General features: G+C 39.8%; 1 protein-coding gene across 2 annotated transcripts in view; it reads left to right on the forward strand.

Moving 5' to 3' along the window:
- Positions 1-24,996, forward strand: part of GPBP1L1 (GC-rich promoter binding protein 1 like 1) — a 60,480-nt gene that overhangs the window by 9,423 nt on the left and 26,061 nt on the right. For both annotated transcript variants that reach the window (XM_025856792.2, XM_025856791.2), the window contains exons 2-5: positions 15,689-16,695; positions 17,223-17,337; positions 21,018-21,147; positions 21,667-21,953. In XM_025856792.2, coding sequence (XP_025712577.1) covers positions 17,278-17,337; positions 21,018-21,147; positions 21,667-21,953 — 477 coding nt within the window. In that variant the 5' untranslated portion in view covers positions 15,689-16,695; positions 17,223-17,277. The remainder of the gene's footprint in view (positions 1-15,688; positions 16,696-17,222; positions 17,338-21,017; positions 21,148-21,666; positions 21,954-24,996) is intronic.

A 24,996-nucleotide genomic window follows, 5' to 3' on the forward strand; every position in this document is an offset into this window, starting at 1 on the left:
AAGCACACTTTTTTTTTAAGTTTTATTTATTTAATCTCTACACCCAACATGGGACTCAAACTCAACGACCCAGAGATCAAGAATCACACACCCTTCTGAGCGCACCAGCCTGGCGCCCCTGAAGCACAAACATTTTTAATTTTGATAATATCTAATTGATCATTGCCTAACCTAAGATCACAAAGATTTACTCTTACGTTTACTTTTAGCTCTTACATTCAGGCCTTTGATCCACTTAAAGTTAAATTTTTTTTTTAAAGATTTTATTTATTTACTTGAGAGAGAGAGAATGAGAGAGAGCGCACAAGCAGGGGGGAGGAGCAGAGGGAGAAGCAGATTCCCCGCTGAGTAGGGAGCCTGATGCAGGACCCAATCCCAGGACCCTGGGATCATGACCTGAGTTTAAGGCAGATGCCTGAGCCATCCAGGCACCCTAAAGTTAATTTTTTTAAAAGCTTTATTTATTTTAGAGAGGGAGAGATAGAGCACAAGTGAGCTGGGGGAGAGAAAGAATTCTGAAGCAGATTTCAAGTGCGAGTCCGATACAGAACTCGATCCCAGGACCCTGAGATCGTGAGGTGTGGAGCCTGCTTAAGATTCTCTACCCCTCCCCCCATCCCATCCCACCCCCCAGCTTATGGGTGCTCTCTCGGGGGGGGGTAGAAGGGGGAGCTTTTTTTTTTCCTTTTTTTAAAGATTTTATTTATTTGGAAGAGCATGAGCAGAGGGAAGGGCAGAGGGAGAGAGAATGTGTTTTTGAGAGAGAGAGAGAGAGGGTGCATGTATGCACAGTGCGGAGTGAAGGGGCAGAGGAAGAGGGAGAGAGAGAATCCCAGGCAGGCTCCACACTCAGCACAAGCCTAACACAGGACTGATTCCCACGACCCTGAGATCACCACCCAAGCTGAAACCAAGAATCAGTCGCTCAACTTACTGAGCCACCCAGATGCCCCAAGCCAAAACCAAGAGTCAGCAGCCTGGCTGCTTAACCAACTGAGCCACCTAGGTGCCCCTGAATGTGATTTCTAAGACTGTCGTATATGGTTTGTTATATCAGTGCCACTCACTTCTTTGAATTCTTTCAGTTGGCTCAACCAACTGAGCCAACCAGGCGCCCACAAAAAGGTGATTTTATTAAAGCATGGGGACAAGACCCATGGGCAGAAAGAGCTGCCAGTTTTTACAACTTTTTTAATTTTGTGAGCTTCATCAGTTTTGTTTATGTGTATCTAACCATTTCCTGCTATGCAGTATTGTACAAATATACCACAATTGAATCATTATCCTGTTGGTCGACATTTAGTGATTTAATTTTTTGTCTATTGTATACAGTGCTATAGTGAACAGTTTTATATTTTTTGTGTGGTGTTCATGTGTGATTAAAATTAGTGGTCAGGGTGCCTGGGTGGCTCAATTGGTTGGGCCTCCGACTCTTGATTTCGGCTTGGGTCGTGGGATCCAGCCACACATCAGGCTCTGCACTTAGCAGAGAGTCTGCTTGAGATTCTCCCTCTCTGTCTGCCCGCCCCCCAAAAAATAAATAAATCTTTTTTAAAAAATGGTGGGTCACAGAGGTTGCACAACTTCTTTATATTTGCCAAACTTTTCCAAAGTGGTTGTATGGGTTTACAGTCCCATCAGCAATATATAAGAATTTCTTGTTCACTTCACATGTTTACCAACACTTGATAGTTCAGAATTTGTTTTTGCCAGTTTGGTAGGTGTAAAATAGTATGTCATGATTTGACTCAGGTTTTAAAAGTATGAATTTGTGATTAATTCAAAGTAATGTTTTATATCGTGCTTTATATTATTTCAATAGAGCATTTGCATATCACATGTATATCTCTTATGGGCAAGGTAATCTGTTAAATGTCTAGTTACGGTTTTTGACAGAAATAACTTTGTTGTCATTGAGTTTATGTACTAGAAATAGATTTTGTGTTGTTGTTTATTGGACCCTAATCATATAATAGCAGACATCACTTATCCATATTAATAACCATGGAATTAAGTATTTTCTTTTTTTTTTAAGATTTTATTTATTAATTTGACAGAGAGAGCGAGAGCAGGAACACAAGCAGGGGGAGTGGGAGAGGGAGAAGCAGGCTTCCCGCCAAGCAGGGAGCCTGATGTGAGACTCGATCCCCTGGGATTATGACCTGAGCCAAAGGCAGACGCTTAACGACTGAGCCACCCAGGCGCCTGGAATTAAGTATTTTCTTAACAGACAGAAATGCTCTAGTGGAAAAAAGTCTTTTTTCGTTGTTGTTTATAAAAATGCATTTAATACAGCAAAGCAAAATACTTGAAAAGTAACTTTTAAAAATTAAGTAGAGAGAAAACAAGGTAAATGCTGGTGTTAGGTAAGCTTACATAAAGCATGCCTTAAGTTCCATACATAGATGTTCTAGGGACAGCCACACGTGTGTCTCAAAGCTTCCTAGCCATCAATGCCTGGCTTTCTACTGGTCTGATTGGATCCAGAGAGGAGTCTGCAAAGTCTATGCTGCAGTGTACAATATAGTAGTCACTAGCCGCATGCAACTATGGCATGTGAAATGCAGTTAGTGGAAAAAATCTTAGAGGTGTCCTGTATCCCTCTTTAGTACATTGAAAGACATGCTCAAATTTTATGTCCTTGAGAAATTCTTAGGTAGGGGGTGCCTGGGTGGCTCAGTCATTAAGTGTCTGCCTTCGGCTCAGGTCATGATCCCAGGGTCCTGGGATCGAGCCCCACATCGGGCTCCCCGCTCTGTGGGAGGCCTGCTTCTCCCTCTCCCGCTCCCCCTGCTTGTGTTCCCTCTCTCGCTGTGTCTCTCTCTGTCAAATAAATAAATCTTTAAAAAAAAAAAAAAAGAAAGAAATTCTTAGGTAGGAATTTGTCTTCTCTAAAACTAAAGTACTTAAATACTAAGGTAGAAAATGACTTTGGGCTCTTTCCTGTCTGAAGTATCAACATGAGGATGGATTAAAGATGAACTAAGCAATGCACCAGTAACCCTGGTATTCTCCTTATTGAGGACTTAAGGAGGAAAAATTGATGTGCAGACAGTTAGGAAGCGATTATAGACTATGTAGGGTGACTCAGTCCTTTAGATGAAGTGAAAGTGGTAGGCTAAAGACCTTATTAGTTTTCTTTTCAAATCCTGGGATTTGTTTGTTTGTTTGTTTGTTTGTTTTTGCAATCTCCATTCCTAACAGGGGGCTCAAACTCATGACCCTGAGATCAAGAGCTGCATGCTCCACTGAGTGAGCCAGCCTGGTGCCCCTCAAATCCTGAGATTTAGAAAGGACTTATTAAAGCCAGTGAATATATGAAGATATACATAGGTATAGGCTTGGGCTCTGCAGTTTAAGTAATGTTCAAGGAGAGGTTTTAACAGTAAGATAAAGGAAAATACCAATTGATGAAATTGTCAACATCTCTTAAAAAAAGAAGTTATTATTTAATGGGTATGCTATCTGTACTAAAAAATTATCCCATTTGCTATTAATCCCTACCCAAGTGTGCCCTGTTTGTAGGGGAGATAAATACATAAACAGGTAAACGTAATGCATTGTGATAGATGCTTGAGTATAGGTATATGTGTGATAAAATGCTTCATGAAGTGCCACTTAGAGATGAGAAGTGCCTGGGTGGCTCAGTGGTTAAGCATCTGCCTTCAGCTCAGGTCATGATCCCAGGGCCCTGGGATCGAGCCCCGCATCGGGCTCCCTGCTCCTCGGGAAGCCTGCTTCTCCCTCTCCCACTCCCCCTGCTTGTGTTCCTGCTCTGGCTCTCTCTCTCTCTGTCAAATAAATAATAAAATCTTAAAAAAAAAAAACACAAAACCCTGCTTTAAAAAAAAAATGAGTGAGACAGTGAAGAAATTACAGAGAAACAAAGTGCTGTATCAAAGCTTTTAAGTAGCCATTACATTTACAGGGCAAAAGGAAAAAGTAGTAATCACAGGGATCATAGGGAGAGGACCACGGTATCTTAATGCATCGGTTGCCACTCACGCTGCTCTGAGAATTATTTCACCAGTTCTTTATGAAGAGTATACGTGTAAGGATGCCAACTTGTTTTTTTCTTAAGATGAGCTGTCCTTTTTTCCCCAGATTTGTCTGTCTGCTACAACATTTATTGCCTTTTCTCTTATGAAGTGGCATTAGGATTTTTTTTAAATGTTTTGCTTATCCAAATAAAATTTACAACCAGTATCAACCCTTGAAACATACTTTGAAATTTTATATAGCTTTCTGCAGTCCACCAATGAAAACTGCTGGTCTAGTGATGTAATGTGATGGAAACCATGAGAAGGCATTTTAAGAGGGGATTGGCAGGGCACCTGGGTAGCTCAGTCAGTTAAGCATCTGACTCTTGGTTTCAGCTCAGGTCATGATCTCAGGGTTGTGAAATCGAGACCCACATCAGGCTCCATGCTAGGTGTGGAGCCTGCTTAAGATTCTCTCTCTACGCCTCCCCCCCATCCCATCCCACCTCCCAGCTAATGGGTGCTCTCTCGGCGGGGGGGCGTAGGAGGGGGAGCTTTTTTTTTCCTTTTTTAAAAGATTTTATTTATTTGAGAGAGCATGAGCAGAGGGAAGGGCAGAGGGAGAGAGAATTTTTTTTTTTTTTGAGAGAGAGAGAGAGGGTACATGTATGCACAGTGCGGAGTGAAGGGGCAGAGGAAGAGGGAGAGAGAGAATCCCAGGCAGGCTCCACACTCAGCACAAGCCTAACACAGGACTGATTCCCATGACCCTGAGATCACCACCCAAGCTGAAACCAAGAATCAGTCGCTCAACTTACTGAGCCACCCAGACGCCCCAAGCCAAAATCAAGAGTCAGCAGCCTGGCTACTTAACCAACTGAGCCACCTAGGTGCCCCTGAATGTGATTCTAAGACTGTCGTATATGGTTTGTTATATCAGCGCCACTCACTTCTTTGAATTCTTTCAGTTATTTACCAAGAATCATTTCACAGTCATCAAAAATTATTTTTAGTGATCTCTTAGCTGAGAACTAGGTTATATCCTTTTTCAGTTCTGTGAAATACAGGCATACCTTGTTTTATTGCATTTCACAGATACTGCGTTTTTTTCAAATTGAAGATTTATGGCAACCTTGTGTTGAGCAAGTCTTTTGGTGCCATTTTTCCAACAGCATTTTCTCACTTCTTGTCTCTCTCTCACATTTTGGTAATTCTCACAATATTTCAAACTTTTTCTTTTTTTTCTTTTAAAGATTTTATTTGAGAGTACGTTCATGAGAGAGAGTGTGCCAGGACTCTGGGATCATGACCTGAGCCGAAGGCAGACTCTTAACCAACTGAGCCATGCAGGCGCCCCTATTTCATACTTTTTCATTATTACTATATTTGTTATGGTGATCTGTGATCAATGATCTTTGATGTTACCATTGTAATTATTTTGGGGCATCACTGAGATGGCAAACTTAATAAATGTTTGTTCTGACTGCTCCCGTTTCTCTCCCTCCCCTCAGGCCTCCCTATTCCCTGAGACACAACAATGTTGAAATTAGGCCAGTTAATAACCCCACAATGGCCTCTGAGTGTTCCTGTGAAAGGAAGAGTCGCAGGTGTCTCACTTTAAATCAAAAGCTATAAATGATTAAGCATGTGGGGAAGGCAAGTTTAAAGCTGAGACAGGCCAAAAGCTAGGCCCCTTGAGCCAAACAGTTAGCCAAGTTGTGACTAAAGGAAAAGTTCTTGAAGAAAATTAAAAGTGCTACTGCAGTGAATGCATGAATGTCAAGAAAGTGGAATGGCCTTATTGCTAACATGAAGAAAGTTTGAGTGGCCTGAATAGAAGATCAGACCAGCCATAGTAACATTCCCTTATGCCAAAACCTGATCCAGAGCAATACCCTAACTCTCTTCAATTCTCTGAAGGCCGAAAGAGGGGAGGAAGCTGCAGAAGAAAAGTTCAAAGCCAGCAGAGGTAGGTTCATGAGATTTGAGGAAAGAAACCATCTCTGTAACAGAAAAGTGCAAGGTGAAGCAGTAAGTGCTGATGTAGAAGCTGCAACAACAATCCAAGTCAGGACCCTCCAGCAGCAAAAAGATTATGACTAGTTGGAAAATCAAATGATGGTTAGCATTTTTTAGCAATACAGTGTTTTTAATTAAGCTATATGTACATTATTTTTTAAGCATAATGCTATTCACACTTTATAATACAGTATGGTGTAAACAACTTAGGTGTACCATGAAACCAAAGAATTCATTTAACTAGTTCTGTGGTGATACTTGCTTTATTGTGGTAGTCTGGAACTGAATCTATAATATCTCCAAAGTATGCCTGTACACAGACTGTAAACTACCTGATCTGTTTAATGATTTGTCACCCAGTCATTAAATTTGTCAGTTTCTAAGAGACCCAAAAGCCTTTTCTAAAGAAGGCTTACCAAATGACTATATCTATTACTCTTGTACTTACAGGAACTTTATGAAGCTAAAATCAAACACAAGACTGGTTAAAAATTAGACACTGCATATTTTTGGATTTTCCCATAGATTATTTAAAATTTATATTAGAGGGGCACCTTGGTGGCTCAGTCAGTTGAGCGTCTGATTGTTGAGTTCCGCTTGGGTTGTGATCTCAGGGTGGTGAGATCAAGCCCTGCATCGGGCTCCCCACTCAGTGTGGAGTCTGCTTGGGATTCTCCCTCTTCACCCTGCCCCCACCCCATGCATGTTTTCTCTCTCTAAAATAAATAAATAAAAATTTTAAAAATATTAGAGCCAAACCTCAGTGGTGAAATGGAAGTAACTTTTGAATTATTGCATCTAGTGCAGGTAGAAATGGAAATTTCATTTCGTGGTTGAAAATGTGCTTATAATTATGTTTTAGAATTAAAATGGGATGTCCACATCTGAGGGGAAGAAATTACTGGAATTAAATGAAGTGGTTTTTGTTTTTATTAAGTTTAAGGCGTTATAGCCTAGATTGCATTTCAGGACCGCTTGTCCTACCTAACATACAGATGTAGGTGTTCTGTTTTTAAGAGTGTGATTTATTTTGCTAGGAACTTTTTGAAACGGTAGAATTCACAAAGTCACTTTATATTAAGCAAATCAGTATATGGTAGGAATGAGTAAATGTGCATTGAAATGTTTGACAGTGAACGAAAGATTTGCACTTAAAAATGAAATCCTTCAGCAAAAGTTAATTGAAATATTTCTTCATGTCCTGAATACCTAGTCAAGAAAATGTAATGTAGGGAGGCCTGGGTGGCTCAGTCAGTTGCGCGTCTGCTTTCGGCTCAGGTCATGATCGCAGTGTCCTGGGATGGATTCCTGCATTGGGCTCCTTGCTCAGCAGGGAGCCTGCTTTTCCCTCTGCCTGCCACTCCCCCTGCTTGTCCCCCACCCCCGACAAATAAATAAAATCTTTTTTAAAAAAGGTAATATAAACCCCCAACATATGTTTAATATATTTCTTTTTTTAAAAAAACACGTTTTCAAAGTTTATGATATGTTCCTTTTATTTAGATGTATAACATTGATCTCTTGGAAGTAAATTTGGACCTTCTCACCCTCAACAACTTAGAACCGTGTGAAATGTAAAACTGGGACATGTTCTTGGTGTAACTTGGACACAGTTTTAGACACACTTCAACAAGTCCTCACTGAGCTTCACAAAAGATTGGTTTTCCCAGCATGCTTTACCAGGAGCATCACTGAGTCTGTTAACTACATGAAATAATGCTCTATACCTTATCCACATTTTCTGTGCTTGTCATATTTGCTTTCAGAAGCAAAGCATTCTTTGATATTAGTAAGGGGTCCGAGATGAGATCATTAAACAGAAATTCCTGTCATGACACTTGACAATTAAAATACTCCAACATGAATTAAAAGACTTTTTATTTTTCTTTTTAATACACTTAAGGTGGTATATCATAGTAAGATGGGTGAGAAGGGGAAGGGCACTTTTGAACCAGGGAGATGGGAAAAAAGAACCAACATGATTCCTTGACTACAGGTGCCTTCTCAGATCAGTTTTATTTTTTATGTTTTTAAAGATTTATTTATTTAATTTTAGAGAGAGTGAAAGCACATGTGAATGGTGGTAGGGGGTGGGGGTGTTCTCCAGCAGACTTCTTGCCAAGCACGGATCCGGATGTGGGGCCTAAGACCGTGACCCGAGCTGAAACCAAGTTGGACACTCAACCAGCTCAACTACCCAGGCTCAGATCAGTTTTAAAGAAGTGAGCATAGAAGTGAAAGGTAGGGAAGTTCCTTTCAAACTCTTCAAATCCACTTACCCCTTTTAGCTGGTCATTTGGCATAAGCCTGATAATCTTTTGCAGAAAGAACCCCTTGTGGCTTCTTTGCTTTCTTTTCTCAGCTAGATGTGAATATGGCAGGTCCTTGGAGCTTCATGGCTCAGTAGTACATGTTTTGAATTATTTTCCCTATAATGGAGTTGGATTTATGGGTCCTGTTCTTTTAGGATTCTCATGGCTAAGGACATGAGATTGAAGTTTTATTAAGATGAGGAGCCATGTGCTTACCAGCCACATTTCAGTGTGTGTTTTTTTCTTAGCACAAAAAGGTATTATTTTTCAAGTCTTTGAGTTTTGCCTGGAAGCCAGACTTGGCTAACACAAAGAGAGGGGTACAAAAAGAAAGGCAAAAAAAACCCATATTTACATTAATTAACATCCCTATTTAGTACACTTGCTCCATAAGACTCTAAGGAGTTTGTTCTGTTTTTCTGATCATAGGAATCATACTTTATGACTGGAGAATAAGAACCACAGTGTAATTCAGAAGGCAGTGAAGTTAGAAGACTTGGTTCCAGGCCTGACTTTACTGATGATTAGATGTGTTACCTCGGATAAGTCCCTTACCATTTTAGAGCCTGCCTTTGTTTGTTTTTTTTGTTTGTTTGTCGAGCTCTACACCCAGTGTGGGGCTTGAACGCACAACCCCAAGATCAAGAGTCACATGTTCTACTAATTGAGCCCACCAGGTGCTCCTGTCTCATTTTGTTGTTAACCTCCGGAATGGATGGCTAATCTGGCATCAGTGGGAGGAGAGAGGAAAGGGTAAAATGTGTTAGGAGTTATATAGATCAGTGTTTGAAGAATTCTCCCAGAATAGTACTAAATAGTTCATCTGCCTTTGTGTTTAGTTTCATCCGTCCTTCAATTAAGAATCAATTAAAATGTGATGTTTCTCATGTTTTTATGTTTGGTTTATTAATCTTCAAAGCGACATGTGAAACAGTACAACTTTCATTCTAGAGGTAAAGAAACTGGGAGCTACCCATCAGATTTTGGAATTAGGACGTATCTGTGTTTCTTGGAGTTGTGAGGGAAAAGTAGTTTGCTATGGCCCAAGGAATAAATGGGTGAGAAGATGAAGACACTAAGGATACACTGCTTTTTATAGAAGTTTATTAAGACTGAAGGGACGGTGCCTGGGTGGTTCAGTTGGTTAAGTGACTGCCTTCGGCTCAGGTCCTGATTCTGGAGTCCTGGGATCGAGTCCCACATTGGGCTCCCCGCTCAGCAGGGAGCCTGCTTCTCCCTCTGATCCTCTCCCCTCTCATGCTGTTTCTCTCTCTCTCTTTCTCTCTCAAATAAATAAATAAAATCTTAAAAAAAAAAAAAAAAGACTGAAGGGAAGTGAACATAATTACCTAGAGGGAAATACAGACTCTAGGAAGGGGTTTTGTTTAAAGCTGGGGGAGAGGTGGTTGTGGGGTTTTTTTTGTTGTTAATTCAGGTGAAACCAGTGTAGCTAGAGGGTGAAGTTATCAGGAGTAGTAGATGGTGACACTGCTGGACTGTGAAGAAAATGATGGATTGAAATCAACACAGTGGTAAAGGGAGCCTAAGGTAGAAGAGCTTGAGGGAAAGTCCTTGGCAGGAACATTTACTCCTTGCATTACAAGCTTAATTATAAAGGATAAAATTAGATCATGTTGTGAAGTACTTTGTAGATTGCTAGGCATATATGAGCCCAAGGCGGATGCTTAACCAACCAAGCCACCCAGGTGCCCTCAGGTCAGATCTTGATCTCAGGGTTCTGAGTTCAAGCCCTGTGTTGGGCTCCATGCTGGGTGTGGAGCCTGCTTTAAAACATACACACACACACACACACACACACACACACACACACACACACACACATTATTTAATAAAATGTTAATATGTGAATATAATACATATTTTATATATAATACATATTTTAGAAATCTTGATCTCGGGGCGCCTGGGTGGCTCAGTCGTTAAGCGTCTGCCTTCGGCTCAGGTCATGATCCCAGGGTCCTGGGATCGAGCCCCACATCAGGCTCCCTGCTCGGCGGGAAGCCTGCTTCTCCCTCTCCTACTCCCCCCCTGCTTGTGTTCCCTCTCTCGCTGTGTCTCTCTCTGTCAAATAAATAAAATCTTAAAAAAAAAAAAAAAAAGAAATCTTGATCTCCCCTCCAGTTTAGTCTTGTGCAATGTTTTTTAAAGTTCTAAGGAAGTTTTAAGTGATGTATTTTTCCTTTCCATATTTCTCAGTAGTTTGCAGAAGCACCTTCAATTAGTCACTCTAGAAAGATAGCCACAGGGCGCCTGGGTGGCTCAGTTGGTTAAGCGACTGCCTTCGACTCAGGTCATGATCCTGGAGTCCTGGGATCGAGTCCCACATCGGGCTCCCTGCTGGACAGGGAGTCTGCTTCTCCCTCTGACCCTACCCCCTCTTGTCCTCTCTCTTTCCTCAAATAAATAAATAAATAAATAAATAAAATAAAAATCTTTTTTTAAAAAAAGAAAGAAGATAGGCACAGCTCCAAAAGTCATCACCAAAGAATAAAATTTTCCAAAAAATCGCAAAGTAATTTCATTACAGAAACATTAATAGGGAAGATAAAACAAAATGCCCATAGTTCCACCATCCTAATAAAACCATTATTGGCATTTTGTAATGTTTCTCTTTAATCTTTTGCTTCCAGAACAGGAATTTCTTTTTTGTCCTCTTTCATCTTTTATTTGTTCCCTTCTACTAAACACTCCCATTTGTCATCTATCTCCTCCCCACTAGATACTCTGCACATGTGTGTATAGACCACACTCTTACATAACTTTACATACTAGGTGTCAGTATATATTCAGGATGGTGGATAAGTAGTTACGGGATATATGTCAGCTTTAGAACTTTCACACCAGTAGCAAAGCATTGCTGATTAATATTTCCTCTGCAATGACTGCCTCAACTGGGACTCTGCTAGAGATATTTGGAATTGAGAATTGATTGAAAAGATGGTATATAAGTGTCAGTTGGGAGCCTGGAATGTGCCTAGTGGGGTTTGAATAGGAACTGTTCATGTTTAAAATTGAGGTATTTTTCTTTGTGTCTAACAGCTTAATAACCTAATGGGTGATTCACCTCCTTGCCTTGAATTTTATGTTCTCTGTGGTTTAAACCAAAATTCTTTTTTTTTTTTTTTTTTAAGATTTTATTTGAGAGAGAGAAGTGAGCATGTGCTCAGGGGCGGGGGGTGGCGGGGGCAGAGGGAGAGGAACAAGCAAACTGTGTGCTCAGCATGGAGCCCGACACAGGGCTCAATTCCAGGACCTGGAGATCATGACCTGAACCGGAATCAAGAGTCTAACGCTCAGTTGACTGAGCCACCCAGGTGCCCCTAAACCAAGATTCTTTTTTTTTTTTTTTAAGATTTTATTTATTCATTTGAGAGAGAGCATGAGTGGAGGCAGAGGGAGAAGAAGAAACAGATGTCCCACTGAGCAGGGAGCGGATATGGGACTCGATCTGGGACCATGACCCAAGACGAAGGCTGTGCTCAACCAACTGAGCCACCCAGGTGCCCCTAAACCAAGATTCTTAAGATAAAAATCATGCAGCAGTTATGTCTTGTTCATAAAAACCTATTACATGGGTATTGTTATCGTACACTTATTACTGGGAGTTATAGGTATAGACCTTCATAAAAAAAAAAATTCTGGGGGTTCCTGGCTTGCTTGGTTGGTGGAACATGCGACTCTTGGTTTCAGGTTGTGGGTTTGAGCCCCACATTGGGGTGTAGAGATTACTTAAAAATAAAATCTTAAAAAATAACTCTTGGAGTTACACTGAAGGAACAGTAACCAGTCAGCTTTTACTCCCTATATTAATGAATGATGCATCTGCATAGTTTGACAAGCTAGAAATGAGCCTATATTTCTCCTTTACACCCACCCCCATATCCCATCAGTTATGAAGTTCTGTTTATTTTTCTTCTTCCTAAATATTTTGTGAATTGGCTTCTTTTAATTTGTTTATATTAAATGCTGGTCTTTTCTAGAGTGTGTCTTGCAGTCACTCCTGATTTTAAAAATCTCTAGCCTGGGCCACTGAACCATATCAAGGGATGGTACTTGAATTAGCTGTTCCTCTTGTGCAAGCTGGTCCAAACTTTAAGTCTGGGCCAAAGTGCTAACCGCCCTGTCCCAGTTCACTAACAAGGCATCTCTTTGCTAACCAAGAACAAATTACAGGCAGAGATTCAGCTTCTCTTCTTCACCTGGGACCCTTTTGAAAAGGGGAGTTTCCTGATTCATATTTAAGAGTCTTTGCTGTATAACAATATATACAGGTCTGTTCAAGTTTTCTACTGTGCCAGATTTGCCAGGTAATAGAAATTATCTAAGATTTTCAAATTTATTAGCATATAAATTGCTCATGATACTGTTTTCCTCATATTTCTTAATCTGTTGTGTTTATGTCCCCTTTTTCTTTTCTTTCTTTTTTTTTTTTAAAGATTTTATTTATTTATTTGACAGAGAGAGACACAGCGAGAGAGGGAACACAAGCAGGGGGAGTGGGAGAGGAAGAAGCAGGCTTCCCGCTGAGCAAGGAGCCCGATGTGGGGCTTGATCCCAGGACCTTGGGATCATTACCTGAGCTGAAGGCAGACACTTAACGACTGAGCCACCCAGGCGCCTCTATGTCCCCTTTTTATGCTGTCTTTTTTATATGTATCTTTTTCCCCCAAGCAGTTTTACCAGTTTGTCTCTTATTACTCTTTTAATTATAAATTTTTAAAATTATCTCCATTTTTTCTTTCTTTTTTTTGCTTCTCTCCTGGCTTTTGGGGGTTTTTTTGGGGGGCGGGTTTATTTTGGTTTGCTTTGATTTTGGTTTTGGTTTTTTTGTTTGTTTTTTGAGAGAGGGAGAGAGATGACCTGAGCCGAAATCAAGAGTCAAAAGCTTAACCAACTCAGCCACCCGGCCGCCCCTTTAGTCTTTTTTTTTCTAAGTGTTCTTAAAGCTTATTTTCCATTAAGTACTGTTCCACCTATTGCAGATTTATTCATAGTGGTTTTTTGTAATTCTGCTTAAGTGTTTTGAAAGTTTCTTTATCAGCTCATCCTTTCTCCCACAGTAAGAAATCTGTCTCCTGTACTTTTCAGTACCCAGTATGTAACTAACTCCAGTTACTTCTTCTTCCCTTACATGAATTCCTTCCTTACCACACCCATACCTGTACAAAGCACTTTGCTGCATGGAAGCCAACTTGCTTGCCCTTGTCCTTCTGCCAGGAGCCTTCTTCATTCTACTTAGGCTCCTGCACCCTGAATTGGGCTGCCCTCCTACTCGGACACTTGCCTTATGTTTCCTAATGGGCTCTGACATCCTGCACTGGTCTACTGCCATACACACATTTCCCTGTCCTTCACCCTGCATGGGCATACTTCACATCCTGGTTAGGCCCCAGCACCCTGCTTTGTGCCTCTGCTGCCCATAGATCGTACCTTACTTGGCCCCACCTAATGGCTTTGGACAGGATCTCTTCAGGAAGGTGAAGGAGAGTGGGAACTTAAAGAGAAAAGTTATTTTCTAAGTTTAATACAGTATGGTTAGAGGACAAGGAATATTTTATCCGTTGGAACCAAGACTTTTAGCTAGTATAAGGTCAGCTTTTATGACTTCTATATGTGTTGAAGGAATATATGTACTCTGGGTGATTGATACGTGTCTATGTGTATGTATATGTATGTATTCACCTTATAAATTGCAAATCTTTTACTTTTTTATGCTTGCTCTGTTACTACTCTTTTAAGTATTATAAGTATATAAAAAGTGTAGAGAATGGTGAACATGTGGCGATTGGGGGGAGCGATGCACCTGGAGAGAGCTCAGAAGCTCTTACACGTCTCACCTCACCCTAAGTATCTCTTACATCTGGCTGTTGATTCATGTTTTTTATCATATTCTTTAATAAACTGGTAAATGTTTTTAAAAAAGTGAAGACACGGGATGCCTGGGTGGCTCAGGTCATGATCCCAGGCTTCTGGGATTGAGTCCCACATCTGGCTCCTTGCTCAGCGAGGATCCTGCTTCTCCTCTGCCTGCCACGCCCCCTGCTTGGGCTCTCTCTCTCTCTCTCTCTCTCTAACAAATCAATAAAATCTTTAGAAAAATGAAAAAGTGTAGACAACAAGTGAATAGCCATGTATCTATCACTCACCTAAGAAGTAATGCATTACAGGCATGCCTGGGTGGCTCAGCTGGTTGAACGTCTGCCTTTGCCCAGGTCATGATCCCAAGGTCCTGGGATCGAGTCCCGCATTGGGCTCCTTGCTCGGTAGGGAGCCTGCTTCTCCCTCTGCCTGCCATTCCCCCTGCTTGTGCATTCTCTCTCTCTCTCTCTGACAAATAAGTAAAATCTAAAAAAAAGAAAATTCTAAAAGAAGGAAGGCATTACAGATGCAGTTGAAGCCACCAAGACCTCTTTTTTGATTCCTTTCCTTTCATTTCCCCACAGAGGTATTTACTGTCCCAAATTTGGTATTTCTTATTCCTGTGAACTTAAAACAGTAGATCAAGGCTGCCAGTTTATTATATGAGAAATATCCTCCAAACTAGACTTTACCAATAGAGACCAGAATTGCCTACAGATGCAAGCCTCCTCTTACATCAAAAAACTTTGTAGCCCCTGGAAGAATGTTGGGAATTTGCCAAAGAAATATTTATGTCATCTCTTACAGTATATCTTAAGTCAGAGCCTAAGAGCTTAAGTCTCTCAGTTGATAACTAGATATCTGAAAAGGAAGGAATGCTATGACAAATGACTTGTTTTTAAAGATCTAGCTGTAGGGCGCCTGGGTGGCTATAAGCATCTGCCTTCGGCTCAGGTCATGATCCCAAGGTCCTGGGATTGAGTCCCTCATTGGGGAGCCTGCTTCTCCCTCTCCCTCTGCCTGCTGCTTCCCCTGCTTGTGTGCTCATGCTCTTTCTCATACTCTCTCTGTCAAAATAAATATTTAAAAAAAAAATAAAGATCTAGCTGTGGTATTAATTGATGACTGTGGTAATAAACAAGTTGTATGGCTTTGTGATTACTTAGAGCAAGTTATTCACGTGTATGAGAGAAAATGTAAATCTAACAGACTCATTTGCATTTATGAATTACCTTTGATAGCTAATTACAGATGTGGTTATATAAAACAAACTCTGTCCAGGTGACTTGTCTAAAATCCTTTAAAAATTATTAAAAGAATTATAGCCAATTATGTTGTTGTTATAGGTGGTGACACATTAAATTAATGTCTAAATTGGACTTAAAATTTTTATTACTAGTACCTATTGACTGATAATTTGTATCTCATTTTAGCACTTCTGTGTAACAGTGATTTTGCCTCTTGTGATACTGTGTTTCTTTGCTTTTTTATTTATAGTGATAGATTCCTGTGGCCTTTTAAATGACTGAATAATGATTGAAATGGATCCAAAATAATGACTACTCTACTAAAGCAGTAGAAGACTCTTCATATCACCTTCCAGCTCAATTCAGTCTTCAGGAAGAGGCAGAACAAGTGAAATAGAGAAAACTGAAGAAAAGAAAACCTCACTTTGGAACTGTTTTACTTCTTAACTTCTTTCTTTCTATTTGTTTTAATTTTGCTGTGAATTTAAATAGTGAAGACCAAAGAAATAGAAAATACATCTGGGAGCTTTATATAACCCAAAAAATTTGCCTTGAAAGCTGCTGTTCTTTGGAGGAAAACATATATTAAATTCCTGTCTGATTAAAAACAAGATTTCTTATGTCCTTAGATTTTGAAGAATAAAACATATAAATACATATCTGCACACTTTCTAGCAGCTCTGTAGGAATAATGAGATTTGTAAATTAAGGGCTTTGTTATGTGGATGTTTTGCCACTGAAATTGACTGCTCAGAAGATCTTTTATAGCTCTTTAATGTTATATTCTTGATCTGTTGCTTTGATGGCATTATTTGCCCACACAGCAGTTCACCTGTGTTTCCAGCTATGACCTGGTTATGAACAGTGTTTGCACTCAATGTGCAAATGTCCATGTATTATCTATTTAAGCAACATCATAGTGCCATCACTCAAGGAAGTTGAATGAGGTGAATATAGACATAGCTCTTTCCCCTTCCCCCATTTTTTAAATGTAACAAATACTTTTTATGTTCCCCTTCCCCTTCCCCTTTCCCCTTCCCCTTTTTGGAAACGTGTCAGGAACTAGATAGTTAAGATGAACAATTGAGGGGACTTGAAAGAGTGATACATACAGAGCCTGGCTTCCTTGTGCTTTATCACAAGGCGTGCTGCTGGCCAGCCTATTTAAGCACCCTTTTAACAAGAGAACCTCGTGGGAAATCCAGCTGGCAGACTCAAGGAGTTCGAGAAACAGGACCACAGAGGTTACACTCTGGGGTAAATATTCTCCTATCTCTAACTTTGGAAGAAGGCTGTATGTATATGTATTATGGAAAATAGCTACTGTTTTCTGGTCTATTTAATTTTGGAGCACTTTAGTGGGGTGGTGTGGAGACACAGTGGATCTCCTAGGAAAACTGATGCTAGTGGGTATTTGAGGGAATTAATGTGAATAAAACAACTCTTGAGAGATTGTTATCTTCCTTCTCTAGGAAGATCTTTTCTGCTTTTGCCACAAGTTACCAGAGTACCTGAAGCAGGTTAATCTCTTTTCATAAGTACCAGTAGTATTAAGTAGGTTCTCTGTCAAATTTTTCTGTTTATGTGTTTTTCATAGTCATTATTCATGGGCTGTTGCTTTTGTTTAGAACTTTGAGGTTATAGAGTCTGATAAGTAGTCTTAGAGAGACTCAGAGATGGCAGGTCTTTCTGTAAAGAGGGGAGCTTAGAGTAATCACAGACTCTTTTGTACATTGGTATCAGGTTCTTGCAAGTATAAGTGAGTGGAGTTTTCTCATTTTCAGATCCTGGCCATGAGGTTGGATGCCTCACCTTGCTGAAAAGAGACACTGGACCTAAATGGCGCAGCATGACTTTGTTCCTGCTTGGCTAAATTTCTCAACACCACAGTCAGCTAAGGTACTTTTCTTCATTCCTTTAGTAACCTTCCAAATATCAGTTCTTTTTATCCCCAACTTATTGATGGCCTCTGTTTTGCAGTCTAGGTGTTTTTGTGTATTCAACCTTGCCTGAGGGTTTAAAGTATGTTTTCATAGACTTACTACATTTCTTTTAATAGGATATAAATAATTAGGCAGTCTAAGTCATTGTGGGCCCTGCCATTGCCAAGTATCTCCCCTTCCCCTTATTTCATTATATGCTAAGCTTTTCTCATGTGGCACACTTAAGACTTCCTGGATTAGGGGCGCCTGGGTGGCTCAGTTGGTTAAGTGTCTGCCTTCGGCTCAGGTCATGATCTCGGGGTCCTGGGACCGAGCCCCATGTAGGACTCCCTGCTCAGCAGGGAGTCTCCTTCTCCCTCTGCCTCTTCCCCCACTCTCCACACCCCACTCATGCTTTTTCTCTGTCAAATAAAATCTTTAAAAAAAAAAAAAAGATTTAGTGGATTAACTGCACTACACTTTGGAACTAAAACATACCTGCTAACCTATTACTTAGGTATAGAGGGGTAGAGGTAAAGGGGAAATGGTTTTTTTGGGGAAATGGACCCTTGGGGTAAGTGCACATTTGTCTGTAGGAGTAGATGAGGAGGACGAAAAGGGAGAGACATTGACTACTACATGGATCTCAGATTAAATACTAGAAATTTATGTTTTAGGGGCAGTAATCTACGTAATGATTTCAGGGGGAAAATGAATGTTGCATTAGGAATAAAGACAAGTGAAAACAACCAGTTCATATAGAGTGAAGTAGCCCTAGTTCACAGTACAGAAGAATGGCCTCAATTAGTGGGGCACCTGGGTGGCTTAGTTGGTTAAGCATCTGCCTGTGGCTTGGGTAGTGATCCCAGCGTCCTGGGATCAAGCCTCACTCAGGTGCCTGCCTCTCCCCCTGCTTGTGCTCTCTCTCTCTCAAATAAATAAAATCTTTAAAAAAAAAAAGAACGGCCTCAGTTACTGATAAAGGAAACCTTTGGGAAGCTAATAAACTTGAAAATGATTCCCATTTTGCCAACTAATAAGAGGAGGGACACAGTTGATACGTAATCTCAAAAAAAAAAAGGGCCTATCTTCCCTATTTTTTAAAATATTTTATTATTTTACAGAGAGAATACAAGTGGGGGAGGGGCGGGGGGAGAGAGAGGGAATCCCAAGCACACCCCACACAGGGCTCAATCCCAGAACCTTGAGATCATGACTCAAGCTGAAATCAAGAGTTGGACACTTAACCGACTGAGCCACCCAGGCGCCTTCCCCTGTTTTTTGTTTCGTTTTGTTTTGTTGTGTTTTGTTTTTAAGACTGTATTTATTTACTTCAGAGAGAGAGAGTTGCCCACGCTTGAAAGTGATGGGGAGGGGCAGAGGGCGAGGTAAAGAGAGAATCTCAAACGCAGGGCTCTATCTCACAACCCTGAGATCACCACCCAAGAAGTCAAAATCAGGAGTCAGACACCCAGCTGACTGAGCCACCCAGGCGCCCTTTCCCTATTTTTAAACGTGAATTTTGGGGCAGATGTTCCTGATCTATCTAGACCCACAACCTTTTGCTCTAAACTTCATTTTCAATTGCCCTTTTGAAATTCCCAGGATCTCTTAATTGACATAATCTGACCCAAAACTTGGGGACGGTAGACCTGAGGGATTAGGTGTGGGATCCAGGAAAGCATTTAAAAGTATGTAGATCTTATCTGCAAAGAATAATCTAGCACAGTGAAGTAAGTATAAAGAATTGGGAAATGAGATTTCACTATTTCCAGTAAAGTTGCAGTAAACAAAGTTCTGCGGTGTTGGAATAAGGGTAGACATAAAGCAATGAGAGCAAAGAATAGAGAATTCAAAAATAGTCCTATATATACAGTCAGTCGATTTTTGACTAAAGTTCCAAGGTAATTTAATGCAGAAGTGATAGTCTTTTTAGCAAATGGTTCTAGAACTGGATATATATATGTATTATGTATATATATGTGTGTGTGTGGGAAGTGAGAACTTTGACTTCAACCTTAACTTCATATCACACACAAATAAACCTGAAGTGGTTCATAACCTAAATTAAAGAGCTAAAAACTATAGAACTGAGAAAATAGATGTAAAGATGTCTATGCCCCAACCTGTAGTTTTCCTCTACCCCTTTGTCAGATATATCCATATTTTTTACAGCCTTTTATTTTAGACTTTGGTCTCTTATTTGAAACTAAAGAATGCTCTAAAAAATAATAAAATAAAATAAAATAATTTAATAAAAAGAATGTTCTAGAGGGGCGCCTGGGTGGCTCAGTTGTTAGGCATCTGCCTTCAGCTTGGGTCATGATCCCAGGGTCCTGGGATGGAGCCCCGCATCGGGCTCCCTCCTCTGCGGGAAGCCTGCTTCTCCCTCTCCCACTCCCCCTGCTTGTGTTCCGTCTCTGGCTGTGTCTCTCTCTGTCAAATAAATAAAATCTTAAAAAAAAAAAAAATGTTCTAGAATAAAATTATTTGGAAAGGGAGGGGAATGAAAGTTCATCTGTGACTGTGTTTCTCAAACTCCTTCCTTTTCGGGGCGCCTGGGTGGCTCAGTTGGTTAAGCGACTGCCTTCGGCTCAGGTCATGATCCCGGAGTCCCGGGATCGAGTCCCGCATTGGGCTCCCTGCTCAGCGGGGAGTCTGCTTCTCCCTCTGACCCTCTCCTCTCTCGTGCTCTCTATCTCTCATTCTCTCTCTCTCAAATAAATAAATAAAAATCTTTAAAAAAAAAAAAAAAACTGCTTCCTTTTCATTGTATAATAAGACTTAATTCTCCCTGACCTCTTTCCTCATGTGTAAATGAGTAAAATGAAGCTGATGCCAAATTATAGTACTGTTATGAATATTAAGTAATGTTTAGAAGTAAGTTTTTTATAAAACTATAAAAACCGTGTAGTTGTTAATGACCAAAGTGTTGTGGTATTTATTTATTTATTTATTTATTTATTTTTAAGATTTTATTTATTTATTTGAGAGACAGAGAGAATGAGAGAGAAAGCACATAAGATGGGGGGAGGGTCAGAGGGAGAAGCAGACTCCCTGCTGAGCAGGGAGCCCGATGCGGGACTCGATCCAGGGACTCCAGGATCATGACCTGAGCCGAAGGCAGTCGCTTAACCAACTGAGCCACCCAGGCGCCCGTGTTGTGGTATTTAAACCATTTCTTTCTCCCCGGTTCCAGAATAATTTACAGAAGTAATAAAGCTGTTAGAATTTTTTTTAACTAGGCATCTTGCTTTTCCTTTCCTATTACAAGGTTAACTTAATATCTTTAAGTGTAAAGTTTGAGGGCTTATTTTAATGGATATCGACAGGGGTTTTTTTTCCACCCTCTCTCGTGCAAATAATTAAAGTAGCTGCCTTTTCTCCCCTTCTGGGATGCAGAAAATGAGTTAATGAGTGAATATGTAACCTAGGTCTACGACCATACCACCCTGAAAGTGCCCAATCTTGTCTGAATATGTAACCTAGGACTTCTCTAACTTAGAGGCCTATAATACCCTTATTATGGCCCATATGCTCATAGTGGGGGTTTCTTCCACCTTTATTACTTGTTTTCTAAAAGACTGATGCAAAACCTAAGATACTGAGATTGATATCTTTTTAATTGGTTTGCTTCTCTATACTTGATCATCTTAGTCACCTACAGCCACATTCGAAAAACACGGAGAGCACCTACCCCGAGGAGATCGTAGATTTGGAGTAAGCCGTCGTCGACATAATTCCTCTGATGGCTTTTTTAACAATGGACCTCTTCGAACTACAGGAGGTGAGCCATGCCCCACTTCCATGACTATATTTAAGCTACTCAGTTAGGACAAGCCCACATAGGGGGTGCATGTCCATAATCTTGATATGCTGTTGTGTTTTTGTTTTTGTTTTTAGATTTTATTTATTTATTTGAGAGAGAGAGCATGAGAGGGGGGAGGGTCAGAGGGAGAAGCGGACGCGGCACTCGGTCCTGGGACTGCAGGATCATGACCTGAGCCAAAGGCAGTTGCTTAACCAACTGAGCCACCCAGGTGCCCCAGATAGCTGTTTTTTAAACACGCTTCTCAGTTAAATCTTCCAGTTGTCATTATTCAGTTACGTTGGCTTTCTAACATTCTTGTGTTCTCATGTGTCATTTATTCAGTTGAAGATCTCATCTAGAAATTACATTAAAAGAAAAAGATAATTTTGTGGGCTTAATCTTTTATTTTAAAAAGTCCCCTGAAGGGCTTTTGGTAGTACTATAAATCAGATCGGAAGCAAAAATCTAATGTGTTACTTGTCCTTACTATCCTAGATTCCTGGCACCAGCCCTCCCTGTTCCGCCATGATTCTGTGGACTCTGGTGTCTCTAAGGGAGCATATGCTGGAATCACAGGGAACCTATCTGGTTGGCATGGCTCTTCCCGAGGTCATGATGGCATGAGCCAGCGTAGTGGGGGTGGCACAGGGAACCATCGCCACTGGAATGGCAGCTTCCACTCCCGGAAAGGCTGTGCCTTTCAAGAAAAGCCACCTACGGAGATTAGGGAAGAAAAGAAAGAAGACAAGGTGGAAAAATTACAATTTGAGGAAGAAGACTTTGTAAGTATGAAGGTTTAAATGTGTGGTTAAAACCTAACAAATAATGCCGTAAATAGAAGACCTTGTTAATAAGGAGAGGTTTGAAGAAATTACTAAAAAGGAAGTCCCTAAGTTTAGATTTTTACTGTTTTTAGAGGGAAAAGTTGATTGTATGAAGATAATGACCAAAATTCCTATGTAACTTTTAGCAAATCTTCATGTTTTTCATCTTTATGCTTTTGAAACGTCTAAAAAAATTCTTAATTTCCTTTAAGCTTTATAAGGTTCAACATTGAAAATTTGATACTCAAATTATATAAAAATGTGGTCTTGCTTTTTTTCTCTTCATTTTTCCCTCTTATATAAAATAATTGTGATGTTATAAATATGCAGTTGGGAGTATTTAAGTTAACTAAAACTTTGCCGTTGTGTATTGAATTATATGCCTTTTGGCTTCTCAACCTAAAGTAGAGTTTTTAGTTCACCTTAAAAAAAGTTTACTGTATTTAACAAACATATCCAAGTTATTATCATTTTAATATGTAATTGATATCTTTAAATTAATAGTTTGCATTATTTTTGGTACTAGATCTTGAAGATCCTTTGTGTATTCTAGACTTGTTTGTAGCATAATCTCAGTATAAATTAGCCACTTTCTGAGTGCTCAACAACTACATATAGCTAGTGGCTACTAGTGCAGCTCTAGTTATTTTTAAAAGTAGCGCATTAAATTAGCCAATCATTTCTGTGATGGCCATTTTAATATATTAATGAAGCCAACTGAATAAGAGTCAGATTGAGGCATCAGCTCCTCTTCTCCTAAGTCTAGCAAATGTTCTGGGATCCTTTAAATGTAATGTGAATTCCTAACCCCCGAGCACCTATCCTTCAAAATTTTTTTAGTGGAAAGGTTTATACTGCCCCGACATACTGAATATTGTCCAGAATGTTCTAAATATGCAGTGGTCCAGAACTTATTATGACACTAAATTATAACTTTCATTATTTATTCAATAAACTTAGCACATTTAAGAAAGATCAGTGGGAATAATTAACAGAATCTGTGTTGCTCATCACGCTTTGGGAACTTGGTTAAAATCCTTGATCAAACCAGCAACAACAAAAAAGTTTAATTGTATTCCTAGGAGTTTCTTTTTGTATTTTATTCCATCTAAGTAAATTAACCTATGGTAATGATAATTTATATATGATATGAATGTTTATCTAAAAGTATATTTTGCATTGTGACCAGAGCCAGCTGAGCATATAGTAAAGTTTATTCGGGTCTCTTTATTAGTTTTGGTTTCTTACGTGCTTTGGTAAAAAAGAGATTGTAGCAAACAAGAAGTAGTGTTGGGTAAAGTGGAAGGTGCTTTTTTTTTTTAAGAGTGCCTTTTGAATAGGTTCTATACTACTGATTGGCAGAATTTTATAAGAAGGCCCATTATCAGTTCTGTGGCATTCCCAGTGGGAAATAAATCGACAACAGAAAGAAAAATGTGAAAGTAGCACTATCTATGCCTGCTGAGTGATTTAAGTGAAAGTTTGCTGTCAGTTAAACCTGAACCAGGTCAATAAGGGCAAATTAATACTGCATTTATGTTTTAAAGTATCTTAAGTGTCCATAAAAGTATGTACATGAAAGGAGAAAAATGGTCGGGTAGGCACTTCATCAAATTAAAGCTTCCCTAATCCTGCTCTCTTCACTTCCCCCAGAGGTAATCGCCATCTTGACTTCAGTGCTTTATCATGTTTTTGGTAAACTTTTATTACATGTATGTATGCATAAACAATCTATAATATATCATTTTCTTTGATTTTTATGTTTATATGGATAATATTGTAGTTCTCTTTTATTTGCTTAAAATTGTTTTGAGATTAATCTGTATTTGATACATAAGGCTATAGACCAGTGGTTCTCAACCAGGAGCAAATTTGCGGCCCCCCCCACATTTGGCAATATCTAGGGAAGTTTTAGTTGTCACAGCTGGAGATAGTGCTATTGACATCTAGTATCTGGAGATCAGGGGTGTTGCTAAACATCGTACAATGCACAGGACAGCCCCATAACAAAGAATTACCTAGCCCCCAATGGCAGGATTACCATGATTGAGAAACCTTGCGTTAAATCTTTTTCACTATTACATGATATTCTATTGTGTGAATATACTGCATTCATTTATCCATTTTCCTGTTGACAGACATTTAGGTTGTAAAAGATCATGGTTTGGAGGACAAATCTAAAGGATTGGAACTGAGGTAACTAGAGAAGGAAGACTCAAAAATTTCTATTTTGATTTAAAGCAAATTGATGAATAATAAGTAATTTGAAAAGGAAAAACAGGGGCGCCTGGGTGGCACAGTTGGTTAAGCGACTGCCTTCCGCTCGCCCGGATCATGATCCTGGAGTCGCAGGATCGAGTCCCGCATCGGGCTCCCTGCTCGGCGGGGAGTCTGCTTCTCCTTCTGACCCTCCCCCTCTCATGTGCTCTCTCTCTCTCTCTCATTCTCGCTCTCTCAAATAAATAAATAAAATCTTAAAAAAAAAAAAAGAAAAGGAAAAACAGGAGCATAATTGAAGGGAGAAAATAACGAATTCTTCATATCCAAAGGATGGGTGAGATCTAGAGATGTGCTTACAGAAATAAAGATAATAGTTGAGGTTGCTGGACAGATAAGAATCACCTAAGGGGAGTGATATATTCAGAGAGGGGGCTAGAACCTGTGGAAATAGCAGTAAGGAGGCTGGGAAATGGTTGAAGAAGAAAGGGGTATGTGAAGAAAGAGTAGTTAACCAAAAAATAGCAAAATCAAGGTATTTTGGGGACAAATCGTTTACAGTGAATTTTCTATATTTTCTATACAGTGTATAATTAGAAAGTTATTTTCTGTTTTAAAATGGTATTAGTTTGATGTAATGAACAGTCTTATAGTTATCTTGGACAAGTTAAACAGTCCTAATTTTTACATAGATAGTAATGTTTACCTTGCAGTGTTACAGTAAAGGATAAAGATCACCTAGGTTGAAATTAACTGGGGGCATCTATCTGGCTCAGTTGGTAGA

The sequence above is a fragment of the Callorhinus ursinus genome, unplaced genomic scaffold (genome assembly GCF_003265705.2).
Source record: "Callorhinus ursinus isolate GAN/ISIS: 27379988/994484 unplaced genomic scaffold, GSC_fseal_2.0 scaffold18, whole genome shotgun sequence".
Classification (NCBI taxonomy): domain Eukaryota; kingdom Metazoa; phylum Chordata; class Mammalia; order Carnivora; family Otariidae; genus Callorhinus; species Callorhinus ursinus.